This window comes from Pistacia vera, unplaced genomic scaffold, assembly GCF_008641045.1.
Source record: "Pistacia vera cultivar Batoury unplaced genomic scaffold, PisVer_v2 Contig1295, whole genome shotgun sequence".
NCBI lineage: Eukaryota > Viridiplantae > Streptophyta > Magnoliopsida > Sapindales > Anacardiaceae > Pistacia > Pistacia vera.
This window is the reverse complement of record NW_022195352.1, coordinates 24,899-52,302: the sequence shown is the minus strand read 5'-3', so window position 1 is coordinate 52,302 and position 27,404 is coordinate 24,899. Positions and strand designations below refer to the sequence as shown.

The 27,404-nt window shown below is 34.8% G+C and overlaps 1 protein-coding gene across 1 annotated transcript; it reads left to right on the top strand.

Annotated features, from left to right (window-relative positions):
• The first annotated feature begins 8,137 nt into the window (after positions 1–8,137).
• Positions 8,138–26,989, top strand: LOC116121984 (caffeoyl-CoA O-methyltransferase-like). Its single transcript, XM_031407887.1, has 4 exons — positions 8,138–8,214; positions 8,341–8,485; positions 21,266–21,401; positions 26,703–26,989. The coding sequence occupies exons 1-4, from the start codon at positions 8,138–8,140 to the stop codon at positions 26,987–26,989; spliced, it is 645 nt and encodes a 214-aa protein (XP_031263747.1).
• The last annotated feature ends 415 nt before the right edge of the window (positions 26,990–27,404 follow it).

The following is a 27,404-nucleotide window of genomic DNA, read 5'->3' as shown; positions in this document are numbered from 1 at the left end:
GGTGGGGTAGTCCCTGAAGACATTAAATTGCAAAATCATCTGTAAATAGCGAAATTCAATAATAGATTAGAATCATAATTGCAGTTTTTAAGAAGAGACTAAGTATGGAAATGGAAGTGAAGTGTCATGGGTGGCTGCTGACCAATTGGATTCACTTTCTTTGAAAAACCCTTTCACCTTGGCAAGACTCGTGTCATTTCACCTTGCATGACTCTCTCTCTAAATCTGACATTTTATGGAAATAACTTTCCTCCCACCCCTCTCTTTCTCTCATAAACTCTACTTTATTTTGTTTGTTTTTCGCTCCTCTCCTTCTCTCTATCTGGGTTGTTTCATAACTTTCCTTAATTAACAACTTCCACACTTAATATTTAAATGATTTTATTATTTATTATTTCTTATTTATTTTTTTGCACATATTCTTTTGAATGTGTGAGGATTATACTTATAAAGTGTAATAAAATGTTGAAAATTATTTATATGATAAATCTCACTTATTTGGGATTACTATTATTGAATTTGTTGAAAATACGATGCTTTTTTTTATTATTTTAGATGGCCATTTTATTAGTATCACGTTTCCCGCCAAAATAACCGCTATTTCATTATTTGATCAATGTTATTATAGTAGGTAGTTGACCGTTATTTTGTTATATGAATAAGTTATAGTAAGATTTTGTTTCCCACTAAAATGACCGTTATTTCATTATTTGATTCTGTTATTATAGTTGGTAGTTTACCGTTTGTTCGTTATATGGATAAGTTATATAATAGTTCATATATAGTTAGCTATTATTTCATTAAATGAATCATATATGATCGATAATAAATAATTAATCGTTATTTCGTTATATGAATCAGTTATGATTGTTGACCGTTAGGTCGTTATTCAAATCAATAATAGTAATTGATAGTTGACCGTAGTTATATAAATAAATTCTAATAGCTTATGGTCGATGATCCACAACAATTTTATTATTATATTAGATGTTTAACTTTTTTAAATAGTTATAGTATTTATTTGTTAATTTTGTAATATCATACATTTAATTAATTATAAAATAATTTATCTAATTAACAAACAACTCTTGAACTTGAGGTGCATATTCATAACATTAATCTATTAAATGTTACTAGATTTTTATGTCAAACACTAAAATCTACATCAGATTTTGTCTTAATTAAAGTATAAAAAGTAAGTCGAAAACTCTTTTGAATGGCCATCTTGTATGTCAACAAGTAATTTGTATTACAAAAAAAAAAAACATTGATAGAATTATCTAAAAATATTCTCTTTTGTGAGATATAATATGTATGAATTTATTTTTAATTAGAAAATTTTTAGAAATTTTAAATTCAAGATAAAATAAAACAATAATTAGAGTTTTTTTTTTTTTCTTGGAAATATTATTATAAGTTTTCATGAAAAGAAAGAAACAACTAAATTTGGAATTGTTACCATATTTCTAAAAGTCTTAAATGCATAAAAACCATACCAGATATCAAATTTAAAGAAGCATTAAAAGATATACTATAACCACCATAAGCATTAACATCATTCAACTGAAAATTAATACACACAAGAATATTAGATATATAAAAGTGCTTTCTTTAATTGGGTTAAAACCACGAACCACATATGGTTTGTTATTAAATATGTGCCAATGAAGCATTCTTTCTTCATTGTTGATCGCCAAACCAAATGTGACACTGCTAGTTCCAAATTTTGGGGTACAATTTATTAATGACTGTATTTGGAAGTGTTTTAAATCATTTTTATTTCCAAAAAAAAAAAAAAAACCTTGACGCCACTGCCAAATTAAATATAGTTTTAATTAGAGTTAATGATTTTTTTTCCACCCAAATAATGACTTAATAATACTTTTCCATCCACAGACTTTTAAAATACTACTTTATTACCCAAATTTATATTCCAACGACGAATAGAGAGCAAACTCGATCCATGCTTCTGGGGCTTTTGCATATGGTAGACTGATGAGTCTTTTGGTGGTAGAAAGTTAGATTTTGGTGATTGAGATTGATTGGAATTTGACTTATGAGGGGTGGTTGTGTAAATCTTAATCACTCAATTGCCAGCGATTAGCGGGGTTGGCGGAAGTAGGGTTTGAGGGGTTTTGGTGAGTGATGATCGAGGAAGAAAATTGTGGTGGTATGGGATCGCAACGATACCGGAATCGGAAACGAAATATAAAATTGAGTAGTAAAGTGGTATTTTAAAAGTCTACGGGTGGGAAAGTGTCATTAAACCATTATTTGGGTGGGAAAAAAGTTGTTTACTCTTTTAATTATTTAAAAATATAATTGAAAATGTATGCCCAAATATTGCTAACATTTCTCAAATAAGATAAGCTCCATTATGTGAATGATTAAGATTGTGTATTTCTTTTACGGTGTGTTTGGTTGGGGGTAATCCCTATTACTGAGTTAATGTTATCTTATATTACTTGATTACTACGTTTGGTTGTCAAGTAATATAAGATTCCGATAATCTTCCAAAACCAATAGTAATTACCATTGGTAATATAAGAGGTAATTATTGATTATCTCTATTTTCTTAAGTATTTTAAAATTACTTAGTAATCTTATTTTTGTTATAATTTTATCCTTAATTATTAAATTTTTTGGACAGCAATGCCTTTATTTTGAAAACAATTTAGAAATATATTCATGGACTATTTTATCCTTATATGCAAATTTTTTAGGACATAAATACCCTTGGACTTTAAAAAAATTACCCAAGGGTGGTGGTCGAATCTGGCCACCACTACTGTCGATCGGTGTCAGAATGGTGCACGATTGACTGATCGTGCACTGATAAGGTTGTTTTCGGCCAGATCTGGCGGTTTCATGACCAAAGATCTAACATTTTTCGACCATGGATCACAGATCCGTGACCAAAAACAGCTTTATCGGCACACGGCTGGCCAGTCGTGTGCAATTTCAGTGACTGTTAGTGGGGATGGCTGGCTGCCGATAGTGGCTTGAGGTGGGTGGGGGTGATTTTGTTACAAATTAAAGTTTTATATGACTGGGGTGTTTTAGCAAAATTTCAAATGTAGGGGGTTAAAAGAAATGATAATAAAAATAATATTATAGTAATATTTAAAAAGAATGGCAACTTAGTAATCTATATAACATACCTATCAAACACATTTCCTTAAACATTCTCAGTAATCTTCAAGGTAATCTATCTTTTCGTTAATATAACATTTCATGAACCAAATACACCTTAGAGTAAACGACCTTTTCCCACCCAAGTTTGCCTTAATGACACTTTCCCACCCTAAAAGTTTCAAAATACCACTTTCCGACCAAATGATAATATTTTGTTACTATTCAAAGTCGAAAATTCTAATAGCAAAAATTCTCTTCGTCACCACCATTTGAACCTCTAGTCTTCTCTCTAAAAAACCCCCCTCACTCCGGCACCTGATTTCTTGTTGATTGCCGGCCATTATAAAGTTAGGGTTTTCTGTTCTAGTTGATTGTCGGCTGATTTCGATGGAGAATATTCAATTAGTCACCACCATTCGATCCATCGACCTCCACTCAACAAAAACCCTTTTACTATGGCTCCTAATAACTTGCCGAACATTGGCTGAGAAAGTGAAGTGTATTTTGGGTATTAAGGACATTGGGTGAGAAACTGATATTTTGAAACTTTTTAAATGGGAAAGTGTCATTAAGGCAAACCTTGGGTGGAAAAAAGTTGTTTACTCTTTCTTTTATCATAATTCCTTATACCCAAATCTGATACATACCACAACCCATAAATTTTAATGGTTTTGTCCTATTTATTAAGAGTAAATGACTTTTTCCCACCCAAGGTTTGCCTTAATGGCATTTTCCCACCTAAAAAGTTTCAAAATATCATTTTCTTACCCAACGTCTATATTTCGTTACTACCCAAAGCCGATTCCGGCCATGAAAATTCTTTTCGTCACTACCATTTGAACCTTCGGTCTCTTCTATACAAAAACTCTCTCACTATGACACCTAATTTCTTACCGATTTTCAGCCACCGTAAAGCTAGAGTTTTATGTTCTTAGATGATTTTCGGCTAATTTTGACAGAGAATATTCAATCGGTCAACCATTATTCGACCCACCGACCTTCACTCTACAAAAACTCTATTATCTTGGCTCTTGGTAACTCGTCAAATGTCGGTTAAGAAAGTGAAGTGTATTTTGAGTTTAATGGAATATAAATATTAGGTAGGAAAGTGGTATTTTGAAACTTTTTAGGTGGAAAAAATTATTAAGGCAAACCTTGGGTCGGAAAAAGTCGTTTACTCTATTTATTAATCCAGAAACATTAAAGGATATTTTCAATTAACAAATATAAAAGTCGAAAACAAAATATACACCATAGTCAACATGAGCATTAAATATTTTCTACAGTAATCAGTGTGGCTAGAATATAGGACAAATCCATTTTTTGGGTTAAAAACGTGATCCCGTGAAGTTTATTAAGACATTGTCAATAAAATTCATTCGTTTGGGTTGTCTATGCTGATTGCACAGGCCATCATGTGATGGGCTCATGGGTTTGGATAAATAAAAATTAAAAATAAGTCAATTACATAAATTAAATAGATAATACATGTGAATAATAATATTTTTATCAGTTTTCACATCAATTTATATACATGGTTTACAACTTTACATCAAATACTACTCGTATTCAAATTAATTTAAATGTTGTAAAGAGTTTAATACTCTTAATTAATAAGCACATAATCCAGCCTAAATGAGTATTTTTGAGCTGTTTGAAATTATTAATAATTATAGCAATTAATTTCAACATTAATTAGTTGTTTCTATATTGTTAACCTGAATAAAAACGAAAAATTGATTAGAAGAGTTGAAAATTTGGTTTGGAAAGCACGGGTATTTTGGAGTGCCATTGAAGTTTGGATTTTGGAGTCAATCAAACTATTATAGGTTAGAGAGTTTTTTTTTGGTAAACTATATGATTACTTGTCGTGTGCCCGTGGGTTTTACACACATCTCAGGTATGTTATGTGATGCGCGATGTCACAAACATGTATATGTAGTAAGTGCACTAATCGCAAAAAGTAATAAAGTGATGAATAAAATATCGTTCCCATGAGAATTGAGTACTAAGTACCGATTTTCCTAATTTTATAACTAATTAAAGAACACAAAAATGTTGGATTTGCAAGAGCTATGAGAAACTAAATTAGAACAAAACAAAATAGACAACTAAAATTAACACAATCAAAGCAATTCAACAACGAAATTCAATTGAAGAGGAGAGGTTAGGGTTTCTATTTTACCAAGTTACTCCAATTCAACCTAATAATCCTATTATTCACATGCAAGGATTACAAATCGGACTCTCTTGGTTGTGAAATATACCTTGTCAGGTTATAATTCACTACTTATCCCTATTAAAATTCCACACCCAACAAATTGAAATTCAATAGTTCAAAGTCCTTTAAGCATGTGGAATCCTATAAAAATTTTATAGATTGTGTTTGTCAATCTCTAGTTTTCGCTCAATCTATGATGTTTATCTCTATAAGTGTTTATCTTTATTCTTAATGCATTTGATTGTTGGGTTTTTGAATCAAATAAATGTTGAGCATGATGAGACTAAAAAACGAGTTAGTTCATGTTCAAAATGGAAATAAACATCAAATACATAACAAAATCAGAGTTCAACATTATAAAAGAAGAAAGGGAAAAGAAAAATTCTCTAATATAGAGCCCCAAACTCTTCCAATCTTCTTCTCCTCTCCTTATTTCCTAAAATGTCGACCTCCTCTCAAAATGAGCTAACTTTTTCTTAAATAGTAGCCAAAAACCCTAGGACTCAATACTATAAAAGAAAAATGCAGTGTTTAAAAAAAAAAACTTAAAATTGCAATTTTTGCCGCTGTGAAGAAAAAACTCACTGCGGCATCGACTTGAGTTTAATTGACCCGTGATTCCATCAGGCTAGCTTGCCACGATGAAGAGAAAACCTTGTCGCGGTTAACTTCTAATCTTCTTTGCTAAATTTATGGAACTGCCCTTCGCTTGCTTCTTCACTTGAATCTTCGATCTTCTTGATCTCCAATAGGAACAAACTCCAAGGGTGCTTCTAATCAGTATCCGAATTTCCTTGATCATCTGAATTTCACTTGATTTCAAGTCCAGAAACTCATTTTTGCTTTGTTTTGCTCCAACTGCATGTTTTGGCCTGAAACATAAAATATGCAGAATTAAGTAACAATTCAGGCACAAAACTCATAAGAAGTATCTGAAAATCCTATAAAAATCATATAGAAAATAGTATAATCCTATGATTATTATTATGCAAATTTTTGGATAATTCAGTAAAATGATAGCGGAGAAGACAATTACAAAAGAGTTATTTAGGTAAAAAATGTTCTATTGACGAATTTAGTTTAAAGTTGGGACTTGAAAGAGGTAATTATTTTAGATTAATCCCTATAATTTGCTCAATTTAATTAATATCTCTATATTTTAGATTAATAAAACATAACCCCAAAATTTAATTTCCAACCAAAGATCAAACAACCTCTAAAAACACAAAAGAAACGCCCAAAATCACAAAGAGAGAACTTGACTGGTGAACGATGAGTGCTCTGGCTACGGGTACAGAGGGGTTTAATATTTGGAAATCAGTGGCTCCAATGGTGGTGGCCGATTGGGTTTTTGTTGTCGAAATCGGCCAAAATTTGATAAAGAACAACGAAACCCTAGAATGGTCGGAGCTAGCAATTGATGGAAGCAAAATGATGGGGAGCAAAGGGGTTTTGAAGAGGAAAAAGTGGGGTTGATGATGGTGGTGACGATAGGTCCAACGGGATCAGATTTCGGCCAGATCGGGCTGAAATCAATAAAGATCACGAATGGAGCTAGTTGACGGAAAACGGGAAAATTCGTCCAAATACAAGGAAAAACTAGTCAAAAAATGGCTAAAAAACGATCAAGGGGGTTGATTCCTATCGATTCCAATGGGGAATCCAGCAAGAAACAACTCAAAATGGCATTTCAGTAAATGAAACCCTAAACCCTCTAATCTTGTAAAGGGCATTTTAGTAAAATAATATCAAAGTATTTTGTAATTACTTCCAACCCAAGACATTTGTTATTTATACAGCTCGCACGAACCAAACACAATAATAAATTATACTCATTAATCTTCAAGGTTATCTGTCTCACTAGTAATCCTATCTTTTTGGTAATAAAATATTGTCGGAACCAAACACAGCCTTTAAAAAGGATAATAATAACAAGAATGGTTGCAATTGCCCATCAGGAATACCCTAAGTTGGTCGACACCAAGAAGCTGGCCACAAGAGTCTCCTACAGAATGATAATCTTTACCAAGTAATACAATTTCTTTATGATCAATCTGGTTTTATTTATGTTGATGCTTGATTTTGACACCAACGACTTGCACGTGCAATGTGCTAAGTAGCTCTGAGAAATTTCACGTTAATAAATATGATAATCTAATGTAGAGATTGAATAATACATAAAAGATGATTTTTAAAGGGGTTTGGATGTCTAACATAAGTCCTATGTCCACTATTCTTTTATATATATGAGAGATTACAAGAGGTCACAGATAGTGAATAGCGAGCAGAGGTATAACGACTGATTATTCGGATAGAATATCAAGTCGATCTCGTTCTCGCATGTTATCTTTGCTATGAAGATATAGGTTACAATCAAAGCGTGGGTTTTCTGTCTCAGAATCCCAGAAATGAGGGTATGAGTCCTCTATTTATAGTAAAGAAATTCAAGGTAATGATTACAAATCTGCAAGTAGGTAGGTGTTGTGCAATCCTTTCCTTGTCTCTCATTCAGGATATTTCCTCAAGTCACCTGGGGCTTGGACAAGTGTGCGGCTCCCATTCACTAATAGACAAAACCTAAATCTGCCAAGTTAGTGACAACTGTATTCTCTCTGCCTTGGGGTGATGTGGCAATCCCTGGATGGCGCAAAGCCTTCTTGAACTCTAATTGGAGCTAGCTGATGTAGGCTTACATTAGCCCTGATTTTTTAGGCATAACAATTTATAATTCTTAATTGGAATCGTTAGTTGATTGCATCACATTTTGTAAAACTTGATTTTATGCGGTACATATTTGAAACTAGTGTGTATCCAAGAAAGCTTGAATCCATGAAGGAGCTCCGCAAGTTGACAGCAAAGCATCCATGGGAAGATTACATATTATATTCCCATTACTTAAAAAATTTACATGTTGCAATTAATTCTTTTTCCTTCACCTCTCAGTTTGGGGTTTATGCCTTATGGTTTCACTAATAAATAAATAGGAACATTATGACAACTTCCGTTGACGAGGGACGTATTTTGAATATGATGCTCAAGCTTATCAACGCCAAGAATATAATGGAAATTGGTGTTTACACAGGTTACTCTCTCCTTGCCACTGCCCTTGCTCTTCCTAATGATGGCAAGGTATTGATTTATCATCAAATTTAAACATTATAATCATTCATTAAACAATTGAAACAAAGAGAAGGGGAAAAAAATATTCATTGCTTGGTAACAGGAAAATAAAAATAAAAAAGTTTTAAGTATTGCATTTATTCTAAAATTTATCGTCAATCATAATATCCACCTACTTAATTAAGGCTCTTTCAAAATATAAATATGACATTGGTGATTCTTATTTGAAAAAAAGTGACAGTGTGTCGTCAACACTACAAAATTAATAAACATTATTTCTAATTATTAACCAATAGATAGCGTGAGTAAGAGTCTATCCCACAGGGAAGTAGTTGAATCTAAATTCCAACTGTTTAAAATTAAATCATAAATAATTAAATTGACCTAAACAACCAAAATATAAACTAGCTGGGGGTGGGGGGTGGTGTGTGTTTGTAAAATCAAGGAAACTAATTAATTACCAAAACAAAATTATGAATGAAAATCAATATAAAAACAACTTTAGTTCTCAATTCAATCTCATCCTCACAATCAACGTATATTCTCAATTGCAACGCAATCCTATCATTTCGTGGAAGTATCAACCCTAGGCAATAACAAGCTCTACTACCCGAAATTCCCGTGAATTCTTACTAATGAAACATGCTCTTCAACGGTCTTTAACCATTAAACAACCTAGAACAAGCTCTCCATAATGTAATGGTTGCTTTAAGTTCCAATGGAAAAGGTTAATCTGAGCAATAATCTCACAAGCTTAGATTATTAAACTTAGGTTTTGTTATTCAAGTAATAAAATAGAAAGTTCATCCACAATCTTCTATTACTAATTGCTACTACGTGATTAGGAAAATATCGAGTATGTAATACAATCCCTAATTCTAGCAATCGTTATCAATTCACTCAATCTACCAGGCTTGATGTAAATTAAACGAATCAAATATCATATTCCATTAAAACATAATAACACAAATCAAATCCATAGAAAGGTAAGAAATTACATTACTTTATCAATTATACCATCGATATGTGTTAGGAATTGAAATCCCCTTGAACTGAATTGAAAGAATTTAGCCAAACATCATAAATTCATAACAACAAGTGTTTTTGAATAATCCCCTTGCGTGTGTTTCTTTTTTCTCTTGAAAACCTAATGTTATATTTATAGCCCCTTCAAATAACCCTAAAAACATGTGTACAGCCTCCCAAAAGGTTTACAACTCAAATTCATAAATTGTAGGCCTTGAGTCCTACTCTTTCCAAAATAGGCTGGCTAATTTTCGGCTGGAAATAGTGAGCTGACTTCAGGTTAGAAAAAAACTGAATTCGGGCCTGGTCTGTTCATAAAAGTTGTAGCCCTAGTTATAATCTTTCCAACGCATCTTCAAGCATCTCAATTGGACTTCTAGAACCTCAAGTTGGAGCCCAATTACTGACCAGTGCCTAAGCTGTGACGGGATTGGATCTTCTGACTTCAATGTAAACTTTGAATACCCAAATCTACTAGGATTAAAACGTGTAAGCCCAATTTAAAAAGCTCAGGACGTCTACTTCAAACCTCAAGAAGACCTCTTTCTCATTCTGGAACTCTAAGATTGTCAAAGTCTCCACTGAACCTTCAAAGGTCGAATCTGCCAATGTCTGAAAACTGTACATTAAGCTCTACTTTCATTCACATGCCTGTATTCCTTTCCCAATTCAGAAAATATATTAATCAGCTCAATTAATCACAATATATCACAAAGATTGATATAAAGGGATTAAAAAAAGTAATTATTGAACACTTATCAAATTCCCCCATACTTAGTTTTTGCACGTCCTCGAGCAAAACAACCCACACTAAGTAGATGTTATACTCAAGCCACACTAAGTACCTCATCATGATGCACAAGTTTAATCCTTAATTATACTCATACCTAACTTAGAATTGTAGCAATAGTAGAATAAAGCAGAATCAAATACATTCATTTAATCTCTTCATCTTTATCTATGATTACTCTCCTTCAGTCAATGCAAACCAGACAACTTAACACAATTGACTCATGCATAACTCATCCCTCAACCATATCTCTTTACTACTACAAACCGGGTAGCAGACTACGGTTTTATTTATTTATAAAAATAGTTATTCCTTTAGTCATAGCCTGGAACTTAATCAACAGAGAACAAACTGAAGGTGCTTTGCATACTCTTATCCTAGGTCACTTTTTCGCATAGAAGCAAACATGGTGGACATGCCTACCCTTAGTTACTCAGTAACTAGAACATTGGAGTAGAACTAAAATGCAGCCAATATTTTTTTTCAATTTTTTTCTTTTCCTTTTTTCCCCCTATTTACTTAAACCCGAGTTTAGGACTAGCTTAAGAAAAACAATTTTCCAAACTCGCTATACACTCCTCAATCATGTCTCATCACTCAGTCCACACAACTTTTCAAGACATATCATTTCAATCAACCCTCAAGACTAAAATGTGCTTGACTCTAATTTATAGAATATTGCGAACATCCTAAGATACGGAGTATACTCATTTACAATTCCAATAAAGATCTCATGCATCATCGGGTATTCAAGAACATGGCTCAAAGCATAAAAAAAAAACTCAATTATTTAAAGCAGACTCAAAACACACTCTTTATTGAACACGAAAAGATTTTTTTTTTTTTTTTAAACAAATCAAATCCTACCTAAGTCTCTCCCCCATACTTAAAACTTACATTGTCCCCAATGTAATTCCTAATTACAAAAAAGAGATATTAATCAAATGTATAAAAGAGAGAAAGCAAATAAATACTCCCCTTGGGTTGCCTCCCAAGCAACACCTTTGTTTAACGTCATTAGCCTAACGACATGGCTCTCAATCCGAGTAGATTGAGTCTTCCAAGTCCACCACCTCAACATTCTGCCCTTCACAGAAAGGTTTGAGTCTATGACCATTCACCTTAAATACCTACCCTGTCCTCAAACTCTGAATTTCTATTGCACCATGATGGAACACATTAGTAATAATAATGGACCAACCCAATGGGAACAAAGCCTTGAATGGTATAGGAGAACTTTTTGTCCAACAACAAAATTCTTCCTCGAAATCCTCTTGTCAATGAAGGCTTTTGATTTCTCTTTATAAATCCTAGAGCTCTCATATGCTTCATTCCTTAACTCTTCCAACACTTGCAATTGCAATTTCCTTTTCTCTCCAGCCTTATCCATATCCCAGTTGCATTGCTTGATCACCCAAAAAGCCTTGTGCTCTAGTTCCACTGGAAGATGACATGGCTTACCAAATACGAATATGTACAGCGACATACCAATGAGGTCTTGTACTCTTGTTAGGCCCACAATGCATCTTCTAACCTCAAACCCCAATCTTTCCTATTTGACTTGACTGTTTTCTCTAGAATGGATTTGACTTCACGATTAGAAACCTCGGCTTGGCCACTACTCTGCAGGTGATAAGACATGGAAACCTTCTGCACATCATTGTATTTCTTAAAAGTGTCTCCACCATCTTATTACAAAAGTGAGTGCCTTTGTCACTAATGATGGCCTTTCAGATTCCAAACGTAACAAAGATATTGGACTTTATAAAATTTGCAACCACTTTAGAATTGTCAGTCCTAGTGGTTTTAGCTTCCACCCATATAGAGACATAATCAACAACCAAAAGGATGTATATATTACCAAAAGATGAAGGGAATGGTCCCATGAAATCAATGCCCCAAACATAAAAAATCTCAATAATTAAAATAGGGGTTTGTGGCATTTAATTTCTATGGGAAATATTACCTGTACATTGGCAATTTTCACAAGACTTACAAAACACATATGCATCCTTGAACAAGGTTGGCTAATAAAATCCACATTCTAAAATCTTACGAGATGCTTCGTTTGGTCCAAAATGACCTCCACAAGCATACGAATGATAGAAGATTAGAATAGATAAAAACTTAGTTTCGAGTACACACCTTTTTATTCCTTAATCAGCATAAAATCTCCACAAGTATGGGTCATCCCACACATAATACTTGGCATCATGTTTAAGCTTATCCTTTTGAGCCCTAGAAAAATCATTAGGTAATTCTCTACTAAGTAATTGACAATATATGCATATCATGGTAGGTCCTTGTTGACAGAAAACAACTGCTCATCTGGGAATGTCTCTCGCAATGGTAATTCATCCTCTTCACTCACCAATCTACTTAAATGATTGTTAGAGTCATGAAAGTGACTCTATTTTGTTGATAAAAAGATCCTATGTGTAATTAAATTGAAGCTATATTGAGACAATTAAGAGAAATTATGAATTTATGTATAAAAATCATATTTTGAGTTTTTCTTACTAATTTGACATGTTTGGATTGAAATTTTAGATTGTGTAAGTTGATATTAGGATGTGATTTATTTTTTAAGGCTGATGTTGTCTCATTTATGCTGTTAATGGGTCAAATTGTCATAAAACTTGGGTTGATTATCATTTTTCAATATACAGGGACCAAATAGATATTTGCCGTAATGTATATAAATTCTAGGTGAAAGGTCATGAAAAAGGGGCGCGCCAAACCCAAAAACCCTAGTCTCTTCACTAGAGTTTGGTTGCCGGCCGACGACCTTTCATCTTCCAGGCCGGCGACCCTTCACCTTCTAACGCTGATCGGCTACCCTCCACTGCCATTCAACGCACGCTAACGACGTACGCCTCCTACCATCACTCATCTTCATTTTTCGGCGACCTTTGAGCTTTTCCGGTGTCGATTCAGCTTCTCTAGGTGCCAGCCACCCTTCCCATGGTTAAATCTACCTTCCATCTCACAAAATTGCCGCCGTTCAATCGCCATCTCGCCAAATCACTATCGTGACCATTCAGCTTCCTCACCGTTTTTCGTGCCCTTTCTGGCGACATCTCACCTTCCAACCAGCAGATCCATCACCTAATCTATTTTCTTATACCCTTAGACCTCCTCTTCGTCGATCGCCGTCGTGAGCCACCGTGAGCCACCATCGGATTCCGGTGAGCTGCGTCTGTTCGTCTTCCAGGAGTTCCCTTGGTCATTTTCATCCTTTCTTCGCATCATCTTGTCATCGGTTATGTCCTCTTCACCATGACCAACTCCGTTCCCGACATTCCAGCCTTCATCGACACCACCATGAGCGGCTAAGCTCTTGGTTGCCCGTTACAATGTAGGCGAGATCAGGATCGACATTCATGGATCTTCTTGGCAGTTCTCGACTAGTTAGATGAGCCTGAATGTTGGACATTTGGTTAAGTTTCTTGTATTCAGATTATATTTGTTTTCGTTTCAGTTTGTTTGCGATGCTTTAATATTATTCTGATGCTCAATGTGCTGAATTGATAATGTCCATTGAGAACGTTTGTTGATATATAACTTTTTGCATAATTGAATGTCGGTTTGAGATTATTGAATGTTGATTATGACTTTAAACTGTTTCGGTACTGATTGCAATCAAGTTGTATTAGTGTTTAATAAAATTTCTACTAGGAATGCATTTGTTGTGTAATTAGTTGACTGGATGATACAAGTTGATAGGTTGTACTTGTTAACGTTGTACCAACTAGTGGTGTTTATGGGTTTAGCATTTTTCGGTTAGTCGATGATAGTCTTTAACCAATCGATCTGTAACTAAGACGATAGGGAGACATGATAGATTATATCTAGATTGTCGGGAGATATTTTTATTGATTTGCCTAGCCTTATAGGTTTAGGAAATTGAAGAGCAAGGAGAGGAATTGTGAGAGTTGGTCTTGAGTCAAACTGAATCCGTAGCGGCAACGCTTTTAATATTGTGTTTTAGTTAGCAATTTATTTGATGCTTTTAATTTCTTGTACTTAATTAGTTTCCTTAGTTTTAATCAATCAATTTGCCAATTTCTCTTTCGTTGACTCAAATATATATTAGGTCATTAGTCTTGCTCTTTGTGGATTCGACTTTGCTTACCGCTAACTATGGTATCTAGGTTTAATTTTGTGGCTGTGACGACTAGTTCGACAATGATCTGTTACATAATTCTTTGCTCCTTTCTTATCTCGAATCACCAAACTGAATTCTTGCAGCAATAGAATCCATCTAATAAGCCTCGGTTTCGCTTCCTTCTTCAAAAGCAAGTACTTGAGAGTTACATGATCAAAATAATAAACTGTTACTTTAGTGCCAAGCAAATAGGACTGAAATTTTTCTAAAGCAAAAACAATAGATAAGAGTTCTTTTTTGGTTTTGGAATAGTTTATTTGAGATGTATTCAAAGTCCTTGAGGCATAATAGATAGCATGTGTAGCTGTGTCAACTCTTTGTCCCAGAACAGCTCCCACAGCATAATTGCTTGCATCACACATGATCTTGAATGGCAACTCCCAATTTGGCAGCTGAATTACTAATGCCGAGCTCAAAAGCTCTTTCAACTTGTCGAATGCTTCCTTACACTCTTCATCAAATTGGAATGTCACGTCCTTTTGCAACAGCTTACACAAGGGCAATGCAATCTTTGAAAAATCCTTGATAAATTTATGATAGAAACCTGCATGTCCAAGAAAAGATCGAATCTCTTGCACACTCACGAGGTAAGGTAAAGTAGAAATGACATCTATCTTGGATTTATCTACCTCTATCCCTCCAGTAGAAATAACATGCCCTAAAACTATACCTTGTTTTACCATAAAGTGACATTTTTCCCAATTTAATACAACGTTAGTTTTTAAACATCTCCTCAATATTAGTGTAAGGTGCATTTATCAAATGAATCATTATAGACACTAAAATCATCCATAAATACATTTATGATGTTTTCTACATAGTCAAAGAATATACTAACCATACACCATTGAAAGGTTGCCATAGCATTGCACAATTCGAATGGCATTTGACGGTAAGAAAATGTACTGAATGGACACATGAAGGTCGTTTTCTCCTGATCCTCTAGTGCTAAACCTGAAAAACCATCGAGGAAACAATAATGAGTATGACAAGCTAATCTCTCTAACATCTAATCTATAAACAGGAGAGGAAAATGATCTTTTTGAGTTGTAGGGTTCAACTTCCTATGATCGATACACACTCTCTATCTCGTTTGGACACGTGTGGGCACTAACTCATTCTCATTATTATGAACCATTATTACACCAGACTTTTTTCGAACCACCTGTACCGGGCTCACCTAATTTCTATCTAAAATTGGGTATATAATACCCACATGGAGTAGCTTCAAAATATCCTTTTTCACTACTTCCATAATTGGGGGGTTCAACCTGGGCTGAACTTCCTTTGTTGGTTTGGCTCTTTATTCCAATAGAATGCGATGCATAGAGATGGTAGGACTTATCCCTTTAATGTCTGCAATTGTCCAACCAATCACCATTTTATGTTCCCTTAGCACTTGAATCAGCTTATACTCTTGGGCTTAGTCAAGTTCTTGGCAATGATTACTGGTAACGTCTCATTCTCTCCTAAATACGCATATTTCAAATGGACAAACAAATTCTTTAGTTCCAAAATAGGGGCCTACACAATAGCAGGTAAAAGTTTCTTATGAGCAACAGGTAATTGAATAGATGAGACTACATACCTGTTGGGAATCACTACTAAAGAGTGCAATGCAGCTACAGTTTCTTTTAATTCCTCATTTAGCTAAATCTCTCCTTTTGTCTCTAACTCGAGATGTTTGTCAATTGCCACCTCCAAATTCTCCTTGCTTGTCAACTCAAAAACTTCCTGTGCCAAGAATCAATAACATCAATTGCATAAACAGAATGTTAATCACTGGGGTACCTCATAGCCTCATAAATATTGAATTGGATCTTTTCACTATCAAAATCCATCATTAAGGTACCCTCGTGCACATCAATCATAATTCTTGTTGTTTTAAAAAATGGTCTCCCCAATAATATAGGTGCAGGTTAGGGGAATTATCATCATCCATATCTATAATATAAAAATCTGTAGGAAATACTAACTCATTTACCTGCACTAACATATCCTCAATCACCCCTTTAGGGTAAGTATTAGTACGATTAGCCAGTTGTATAATAACAGCAGTATTTTTCAATGGTCCTAAATTTAAGGAAGCATAAATGAATTTTGGCATGACATTAATAGATGCTTTTGAATCTAGCATGTCCCTTTCAAATTTGGTATACCTATTTTGCATGGAATGGTAAACATACCTTGATCTTTGCACTTAGGGGGTAGCTTCCTTTGAAGAACTACTGACACATTCTCCCCCAAACTCACATTTTTATCATCCCTTAACTTTTTCTTATTTGTGCACAATTCTTTAAGAAATTTCGCGTACCTTGGCACTTGCTTAATTGCATCTAGTAAACGTATATTTACCTCTACCTTGCGGAACGTCTCAAGAATTTCCTTCTCTTGTTCCTCTTTCTTGGACTTTACACACATAGATGGAAAAGGAAGGGGATTAACTTTAATTACAACAGAAGGATTAGAAGTTACCTTAGGTGGAGAAATTTTGGCCTCCTTTTCTATTTCCTCCTCAATGACTGGATCAAATGCTTTCTTCCTAGATGGTGCCTCTAACTGCTTTCCACTTCTCAAAGATATGGCACTCGCATGCTCCCTCAGATTTACTATTGTTTGAGAAGGTAGTTTACCTGAGCCTTGAGCCTCCAATTTGTTTACTGTAGTAGCTAGTTGATTCACCTGGTTCTCCAAATTTTGTATAATCGCTCTTGTCTCTTGTTAAAATTGTTGAGTACGAGTCAAAAAAGTTTTAAATGTATCTTCAAGGGACGTACCTGAATTTGAACTAGGTGGTGTTGCTTGTGTATGCTAATATGGCTGTCGAGGATACTGGAATCTAGGCGGCTTATTCTGATATGCATTTGGTGTTGGCTGCCTATTTCCCCCATAACTCAGATTAGGGTGATATCTCCACCCTGGATTATAAGTGTTAGAGTTGGGATCATATTTCCTTGGTTATACAGGAAATCCTCTCATAGCATTTACTTGCTCTTCTTGTAAAACGGGACACATATTGGTTGGATGCCCCAATGTTGCACATATACTGCATAGCTTAGCTTGTTGCACATTTCCCACAGCCATCTATCAAACCGTAGAAGTAAGGCCAGATATCTATTGTTCAAGTGAAGATGTACTTATGTCGTTTACTTTTCTGGTGGGAGAATCTTGTCTATTTCCAAATTGTTGAGTGTTCGCTACCATATTAGAAATTAAATTTCTGGCAACTTCCGATGTCTTATCTACCAATGCTCATCCACCGGCAGCGTCTATCATGCTTTTGTCTATGGGAAGTAAACCTTCATAAAAGTACTGAATCAGTAGTTGTTCACTTATCTGATGATGAGGACAACTTGCACACAACTTCTTGAATCTTTCCCAATATTTGTACAAGGTCTCTCCAATATATTGACGAATGCCACAAATCTCCTTCTTTATATTTGCGGCCTTGGAAGCTGGGAAGTACCTCTCTAAGAACATCATTTTTATCTCATTCCATGTTGTGATTGACCTTGATGGTAAATAGTAGATCTAATCCTTTGCATTATCCACCAAAGAAAATAGAAAAGCTCTCAACTTAATATGCTCTTCCGATACTCCAATTGATCTCAGACTCGAGCATACAACATGAAATTCTTTCAAGTGCTTGTTCAGATCCTCACCTGCAAGACCTCTAAATTTAGGCAGTAAGTGAATTATTCTATATTTAAGCTCAAAAGCTACATCTAAAGCAGGATATTTTATGCATAACAGTTGTTAATTAAAAGCATGAGCAGCAAACTCCTTCAAGGTCCTGTTATTTGCAGCCATGATTTCCTCTTCTTCTGAATTGCTAAAGGAACTGTTGGATGCTAAATCAAGGGCTATGTTGATGCCAGGCAATGAAACAATAACTTGCTCTCGATTCTGCAGAGCCTCTTTCCTCAACCTACATGCAGTTTGTTCGATCTCTAGATTGAATGTTAAGTCCTCAAGATGAGAGGACTTGGTCATAAACGAAAAACTCACGTAAAAAAATAAATAAATATATGACAAAGAATGAAAACCAACTAGAAATTCTAAATAAAAAAATTATTTTTATGGCCAAAAACACAAAAATGGCCTCAAACCCTATCAAACGTTGTTTTTTAGCCTCGACAGGGTAGGGCCACTGAATCCTTACTGGCTGAAAACACTAGTACTGTTCAGAATTTTGTTTTCTTCGAAACAAGTACTTGCAACGCTCCTAATTCCACTGAAAATTCTATAGTGAATAGTACTATCGAAAATTTCCAAAATCCTGAAAATCACAATTCTCCACAAACAAAGTTAAAAACAACAGACTAACACTACTATTAACTGACTATAACTATTAAGAAAACTTGAATAAAAATTAACACAAAACCACCTCTCCTGCAATGACACCAAATTTTGATAGCATGTCGTCAACACTACAAAATTAATAAACCTTACTTCTAATTATTAACCAGTAGATAGCGTGAGTAAGGGTCGATCCCACAGGGAAGTAGTTGAATTTAAATTCCAACTGTTTAAAATTCAATCCTAAATAACCAAAATATAAACTGGGGGGTTTGTAAAATCAAGGAAACTAATTAATTACCAAAACAAAATTATGAATGAAAATCAATATAAAAACAACTTCAGTTCTCGGTTTATCCTCACAATCAATGTATATTCTCAATTGTAACGCAATCCTATCCTTTCATGGAAGTATCAACCCTAGGTAGTAACAAGCTTTACTACCCAAAATTCCCCTTAATACTGACTAATGAAACATGCTCTTTAACAGTCTCTAACCATTAGAAAACCTAGAACAAGCTCTCTAGATTTAATGTAATGGTTGCTTTAAGTTCCAATGGAATAGGTTAATCTAAGCAATAATCTCACAAGCTTGGATTATTAAACTTAGGTTTTGTTATTCAAGTAATAAAATAGAAAGTTTATCCATAATCTTCTGTTACTAATTGCTACTGCGTGATTAGGAAAAGATCGAGTATATAATACAATCCCTAATTCTAGCAATCGATATCAATTCAATCAATCTATCAAGCCTGAAGTAAATTAAACGAATCAAATATCATATTCCATTAAAACAGAATAACATAAATCAAATCTATAGAAAGGTAAGAAATTACATTATTTTATTAATTATACCATCGATATGTGTTAGGAATTGAAATCCCCTTGAATTGAATTGAAAGAATTTAGCCAAGCATCATAAATTCATAACAACAAGGGTGCGTTTGTTTCAATTTTTTTTTCCTATCCTACCCAAAATATACATTTGTTTTCTTATTCTAAAAATACTATTCTATTTTATTCAATTACTTTTAAACCCCCTAGGTTTGTTAATTTAACCAAACACCCCTTAAAAAAAGTTTAGAAATTAACAAAAATACCCTACCCACCCACATTTGCCAGATTTTGGCCACCACCGCCGGAATGGCTGGAATTTGGTATAATAGCAACCTACGGACTGGATTTAGCCAGTAGTGTGCTGATCTAGCCTTTTCTGGCCAGATTTACGACCAAAGATCTAGCCGTTAGTCGTTAATGACGACCAAAATATGGCTGTCATTGACCATATCTTTGGCTATTATTGACCACCAAACGCGGCTAGATATGATCGTCAATGGCCAGATCTAGCCATAGATTTGGCTTTTTTCAGCTAGATCCATGGTGGATCTAGTTGGAAAAAAGTCATATCGGCGCACGATTGGACAAATCCAATCAGTTGTTCGTCGATATGGCAACTCTGGCCACCCTCCAACGGTCGTGGCCGGTTGTCGGTATTTAATGGGTGGGTAGGAGTGTTTTTGTTAATTTTTATTGTTTTATTACAATGGTGTTTAGTAAATTAACAAACCTAGGGAGTGTTTTTGTTAATTTTTAAATCTTACCTCGTAATAACCACCCAACTTTACTTTTTTCAAAATATTATTCTAAAAAGTATCAGAATAATGAGCCAAACGCACCCTAAGTGTTTTCGAATAATCCCCTTGTGTGTGTGTGTGTGTGTTTTTTTTTTTACTTTGAAAACCTAATGTTTTATTTATAGCCCCTTCAAATAACCCTAAAAACGTATGTACAGCCTCCCAAAAGGTTTACAACTCAAATTCGTAAATTGTAGGCCTTGAGTCCCACTCTTTCCAAAACAGGTTGGCTAATTTTCAGCTGGAACTTGTGAGTTGACTTCGGGTTAGAAAACAACTGAATTCTGGCCTAGTCTGTTCATTAAAGTTGTAGCCCTAGTTATAAGTTTTCCAACGCATCTTCAAGTATCTCAATTGGACTTCTAGAACTCAAGTTATAGCCCAATTACTGACTGGTGCCAAAGCTGTAAAGGGATTGGATCTTCTAACCTCGATGTAAACTTTGAATACCAAAATCTACTAGGATTAAAACGCATAAGCCTAATTTAAAAAGCTCAAGATGTTTACTTCAGACCTCAAGAAGACCTCTTTCTCATTCTGGAACTCTAAGATTGTCAAAGTCTCCACTGAACCTTCAAAGTTCGACTCTGCCAATGTCTGAAAGTTGCACATTAAGCTCCACTTTCATTCACATGCCTCCATTCCTTTCCTAATTTAGAAAATATATTAATTAGCTCAATTAATCACAAAATATATCACAAAGATTGATATAAAGGGATTGAAAATAGCAATTATTGAACACTTATCAAAAAGTTGGCTCTTGAAAAGAAGGATTTACAAATTCATAGCAAATAATGAAAATGATTTTTCTTCTATTTAAAAAAAAAAAAAATTGTAAAATTTAAATCATGTTGAGCTGGATGTTTGTGCAGATATTGGCTATGGATATTAACCTGGAAAACTATGAACTGTGTTTACCTGTAATTCAAAAGGCTGGTGTAGTTCACAAGATTGACTTTAGTGAAGGCCTGACTCTTCCCTTTCTTTATCAAATGATCCAAGAAGTAAGTATTGTTAGAGTTATTATATATTTACTATAACGGTAGTTTAGTCTTTTATACAATAAGGTAGTTTAGTCTTTTATTATTTTTGCCTTGTAAGACTATATTATTTCCTTTTCTCTCTTTTGTAGATTTATTGTATTTTCCCTTCTTTTGCAATGAGAAACCCGAACCCTCATTTTCTCTCTTCTTTGATTTCTCTTTGAATGTTTGATTCTCGCTTTTGAATAATTCACATGGTATTAGAGCTTTGATTATGGAAGTTAGTTCAATCTCTCCAAGAACAAATGCAGAGTTTTGTTGGGTTTGTGGGTGAGATTTGTAACTCGATTTGTGGTGATGTTTTGGTGGTTTGTTGCTAAGTTTATGGTGGTTTTTAGCTGGGTTTGTATGTGAGTTTGTGGTGGTCTTTTGCTTGGTTTGTGGCTAAGATTCTGGTAGTTTGTGGGTGAGTTTATGGGTAATTTGTGGTTGTTTGCGGTGGTGTGCTATGTTTGTTGTTTGGTTGGCCTGATTATGATTTTTCGGGTCATGATGGAGTTGAATTTGTGGTGGACTATGTCAACTTGAAGAAACCCTGATTACAGGGGTATGTTTGCAAGTTTTCAAACCCATAAAGTATTCGTATGGGATTGTTTGCAGTTTTTCAAATGTTGGGGGATGTCTTAAATTATTTCAGACTTTCAGGGTTGTTTTACTATTTTTCCTTGAACGGTTCTTTTATTTTCTCATTGCCCTCTTTTCTTCGATTCTGGTATTTAGTTCTCTCTGTGATTGCTTCTGAAAATAATGATTCATTGCAGTCTATTAGTGTAAAATTGAATGGGAAGAATTTTTTATATTGGAGTTATGTCATAAGAAATTTTCTTAAAGGGAAAAAGATGTAGGGTTATATTTTTGGAACTTCAGGTAAACTCACAAATTAGAAAGAAGATCATTATGCAAAGTTGTTAGATATTTGGGAAGTAGATAATTCAAAAATTATCACTTGGATAAACAACTAGGTGGAACACTCAATAAGAACCCAATTGACAAAGTATGAAATAACGAAAGAGATCTGGCAACATCTGGCAAGACTGTATACACAGTCTAACTTTGCAAAGCAATACCAGTTAGAATCTGACATTCGAGCTCTTGAACAAAAAGACATGAGTATTCAAGAGTTCTATTCTGAAATGACAAACCTTTGGGATCAGTTGACTCTTACAGAATCAGTAGAATTACTAGCTTGTGCAACTTATATTGCTCGTAGAGAGGAACGATGTCTAGTTCAGTTCTTGATGGCACTTCGTAATGATTTTGAGGAACTTTGTGGTTCTATTTTACATCATAACCCGCTTCCTTCTGTTGAGTCGGTAGTCAACGAACTTTTGGTTGATGAGATACACCTTAAATTTCGGGCAAAAAAAGGAATTCTCTTGACACCTAATCCATTTGTTTTGGCAGTTCTTTCTAGGCCTCCTGCCCACTATGAGAACAAGCCTCACTCAAAGGTTGGGATTGGTGAATGCAATTTTTGCAAACAAAAGTATCACTGGAAGGCCCAATGTCCTAAGTTATTGAATATAGGACCACAATCACACCAACAGAAGCATCAATTCAAGCCTCCACAGTTTAGCAACCAATCGCAAGCACAACCATATCGACCTTCATAGTATAATAATGCAACAATTGCACCACCATCAGACTCATTTGGATTTGGAGCCTCATCCTTAAATCCCACACTTGCGTCCGTTACTGAGTAGTTTCAGAAGTTCCTTGCTACACAGCTGCATGCTATGTCCACTTCTTCTCCGATAAGTCAGTTACAAGTCAGTTACCTCTTAGTTCTTTAGGTATGTCCTCCTCCACATGGGTTTTAGATTCTAGAGCTTCACACCATGTCTCTTGGTTTGAAATCCTTTGTTTCCTTGTATCCATCATCATCTATATCTATCATGACTGTTGATAGTGCTCATATGCCATTAGCAAGGGTTGGTTTTGTTATCAAACTTCATTTATCTCTTTTTAATGTTTACCACATTCCTAAGCTAAAATTGAACCTTATTTCTGTTAGTCAATTCTGTGATTCTAGTTAATTAGTCTCTTTTTCTTCTACCTCTTGTCATGTGTAGGATCTGTTGTCCTAAAAGCTGATTGGGACAAGCCGTAGGCAAGGGGGATTATATGTTTTAGATGAGCTGAGATTACCAATATTTGTAGTTCCTAGTGCTGACTTGTCTTCTTTTCATTTGTGTCCTTCAACTTCTAGCTTTTATTTATGACATTTTTGTCTTGGTCATGTTTCAGCTTCCAACTTAAGATTTTTAGCCTCTATAAGAGTCTTAGGAAATTTGCAAACTCGTGATATTTCTGATTGTAGTGGTTGAAAACTTGCAAAATTTTCTACTTTGCCTTTTAATCAAAGTACTTCTTGTTTTATTGCACCGTTTGATTTAGTTCATTATAATGTGTGGAGACCTTTACCCAAAGTAACAAAGGGGGTTCTCGATATTATGTTTCTTTTATTGATGATCACATTCGTTTTTGTTGGGTTTATCTTATGAAACGTTGTTTTGACTTCTTTAGCATTTATAATAGCTTTCGAGCTCTTGTAAAAACACAACACTCTACTATTATTAAGTGTTTTAGATGTGATTTGGGTGGTGAATATACTTCCAATAAATTTTGTGAATTACTTACTTTAGATGGAACTATTCATCAAACTTCTTATAGAGACACTCCTAAGCAAAACGGTGTTGCTGAAGAAAACATAGGACATTGTTGAAACTGCCCTTTCTCTTTTATTGTCTTCTTTTGTTTCCAGTGAATTTTAGGGAGAAGCAATGCTTACTACAATCAATTTAATCAATAAAATCCAATCGTCTCACACTTCAGGTTTGTCACCTTTTGAAAAGTTATATGGGCATGCTCCTGATTATTCATTCTTGAGAGTCTTAGGTTCTACTTGTTTTGTCCTTCTTCCTCGTGTAGAGTGTACTAAATTATCGTCACACTCTACCATTTGTGTGTTTCTTGGTTACAGTGAAGAGCAAAAGGGATATCGTTGTTTTGATCCAGTTTCACAAAAACTATATGTATCTCGCCATGTTTTGTTCTTTGAGCATATACCTTTGTTTTTTATTCCTGTTACTACTCACAACTTGACCAAAACTAATCTCATTCATATTGATCCTTTCTTTGTCCATACAGATAGCCTTCCTCCATAAGTCCCTTCCACTGCAGGTTCTAACTCATCTATTGCTCCTATAGCCCTTTTTCCTCTTCATTATTCTCGAAGAGAAAATAGCATTGTTAGTTCTAAAGATACTGGTACCTCGCAGTCTAGACCTCTCAATACTTCCACTCCTCCTGCAGTTGCCCAAATTCCTCCCGAGATTGTGGATTCTCCTCATTATCCTTAACGTACTCGTAAGTTTACTCACCTACCAGATTTTGTTTACTCTTTTTATTCCACTTCTTTTTCTTCCTTTTTAGCATCTATTCATTGTCTCTCTGAGCCCTTATCCTATAAAGAGGCAGTTCTTGACCCCCTTTGGCAGCATGCTATGAATGAGGAACTTTCTGCTTTGCAAAAGACAGATACTTGGGATTTGGTACCTTTACCTTCTGGTAAAAGTACAATTGGTTCTCACTGGGTCCATAGAATCAAGACCAAATCTGATGGGTCCATTGAGTGCTACAAAGCTAAATTGGTTGCTAAGGGGTTTTCTCAGCAGTATGGTATGGATTATGAGGTCCTTCCAGGTCCTGTTGCAAAAATGACTACAGTTCGTACTCTTATTGCAGTTGCATCTGCTCGTTAATGGCATATATCTCAAATGGATGTTAAGAATGTTTTTTTGAATGGTGATCTACATGAAGAAGTTTACATGGTTCCCCCGTCTAGTGTCTGTCATAAACATGAAGAAGTTTGTAAGCTTAAAAGAGTTTTATATGGCCTCAAACAGGCACCTTGAGCTTGGTTTGAGAAGTTCTCTACTGTGATCACAACTCTCAGGTTTTCCTCCAGTAATCATGACTCGACTCTCTTTATCAAGTGTACGACTACATGTCGTATTTTGTTTTCCTTATATGTTAATGATATGATTATTATTGGTGATGATGTTGATGGGATTGCAGTGTTGAAGTCAGAATTAGCCCGTCGGTTTGAAATGAAGGATTTAGGTTCTCTACGGTACTTTCTAGGTATTGAAGTTGCCTCTTCTCCAAAAGGTTATCTTCTCTCTCAATCTAAGTACATCGTCGATCCTTGAGCGTACTTGTCTCACTGATACTAAACTTGTAGTCTATAGATACTCCTTGTGAGCTCAATGTTCGGTATACTCCTTCTGATGGAACTCCTTTATTAGAGCCTACTTTATATCGCACTATTGTTGGCAGTTTGGTCTACCTCACTATCACTCGTCCAGACATTGCATATGCTGTTCATATTGTCAGTCAGTTTGTTGCTTCTCCTACTACCGGGCAGCTGTTCTTCGTATTTTGCGGTATCTTCGCGTCTTTCAGAATCTTTGACTTTCATCCACCTCATCCTTGGAGCTGCGTGCATACTCTGATGCTGATTGGGGTCATGATTCTACGGATTGCAAAACTGTAACTAGTTTTTGTATCTTTTTGGATGAATCTCTTATTTCTTGGAAAACTATTGTTTCTTAATCTACTGCGAAGCAAAGTATCGTGTTATGACATCTACTACCAAAGAGATTGTTTGGTTACATTGTTTACTTGCAGATATGGGTGTTTTACTTTCTTATCCCACTCTGTGTATTGTGATAATTAGAGTTCTATTCAGATTGCTCACAACTCCGTTTTTCATGAACGAACCAAGCACATCGAGATCGATTGTCATTTTACTCGTCACCACCTCAAGCATGGCACCATTACTTTGCCTTTTCTTTCTTCTTCCTTGCAACTTGCTGACTTCTTTACCAAGTCGCATCCTGTTTCACGTTTTCGTTTTCTAGTTGGCAAACTCTCGATGCTTTCTATAGCCGCATCGTGAGTTTAAGGAGGGATGATAGAGTTATTATATATTTACTATAAGGGTAGTTTAGTCTTTTATTATTTTTGCCTTGTAAGACTATATTATTTCCTTTTCTCTCTTTTGTAGATTTATTGTATTTTCCCTTCTTTTGCAATGAGAAACCCGAACCCTCGTTTTCTCTCTTCTCTAATTTCTCTTTGAATGTTTGATTTTTGCTTTTGAATAATTCACAAGTATAAAACATCACCAAACTACTTGGCTACTCTAAATTTATGATGAAGTTATCAGAAATTTAATCTAAATTAAAATACCTGCTGGAAGAATATCATGGTAGCGTTGATTTCATATTTGTTGATGCGGAAAAGGATAACTACCTTAACTACCACAAGAGGCTGATTGAGCTAGTGAAGGTTGGAGGAGTGAGTGGATATGGTAACACCCTATGGAACGGATATGTGGTGCCACTTGATGCACCACTCAAAAAGTACGTGAGATACTATAGAGATATTGTGTTAGAGCTCAACAAGGCTCTAGTTGTTGATCCAAGGATCGAGATTTGTCGGTTTCTTATTCATGATGAGATTACATTATGCCGCTGCATTAGCTGATCAATCTTCAAGCTGGCTTAAGAGTAATATTACGTTTACAGCACTCTTTTACACCATATTAATTACATCATGATGTAACATATGCCACAACCACACAAATTTTTAATTATTTTGAATTTTTAATATTATAATAGAATTTGTGTGGTTGTGACATATACCACATCATGATGTAATGAAAATGATGTAAAAAAGTGGTGTAAATGTAGCATTACTCCTGGCTTAAACCACTATTCAATATATATATATATATATAATGACACTTTTTGGTAGGAAATTAAAAACTAGCATTTTTTTAAAACCTTCTCAAGAAATAGTACAATCCAATTATATACAAATTTGAATGATGAAAATGTCCTCATATATAAATAAACCCTAGACATTCATTCATCTTCTCCAAACCCATCCTAACCATTCT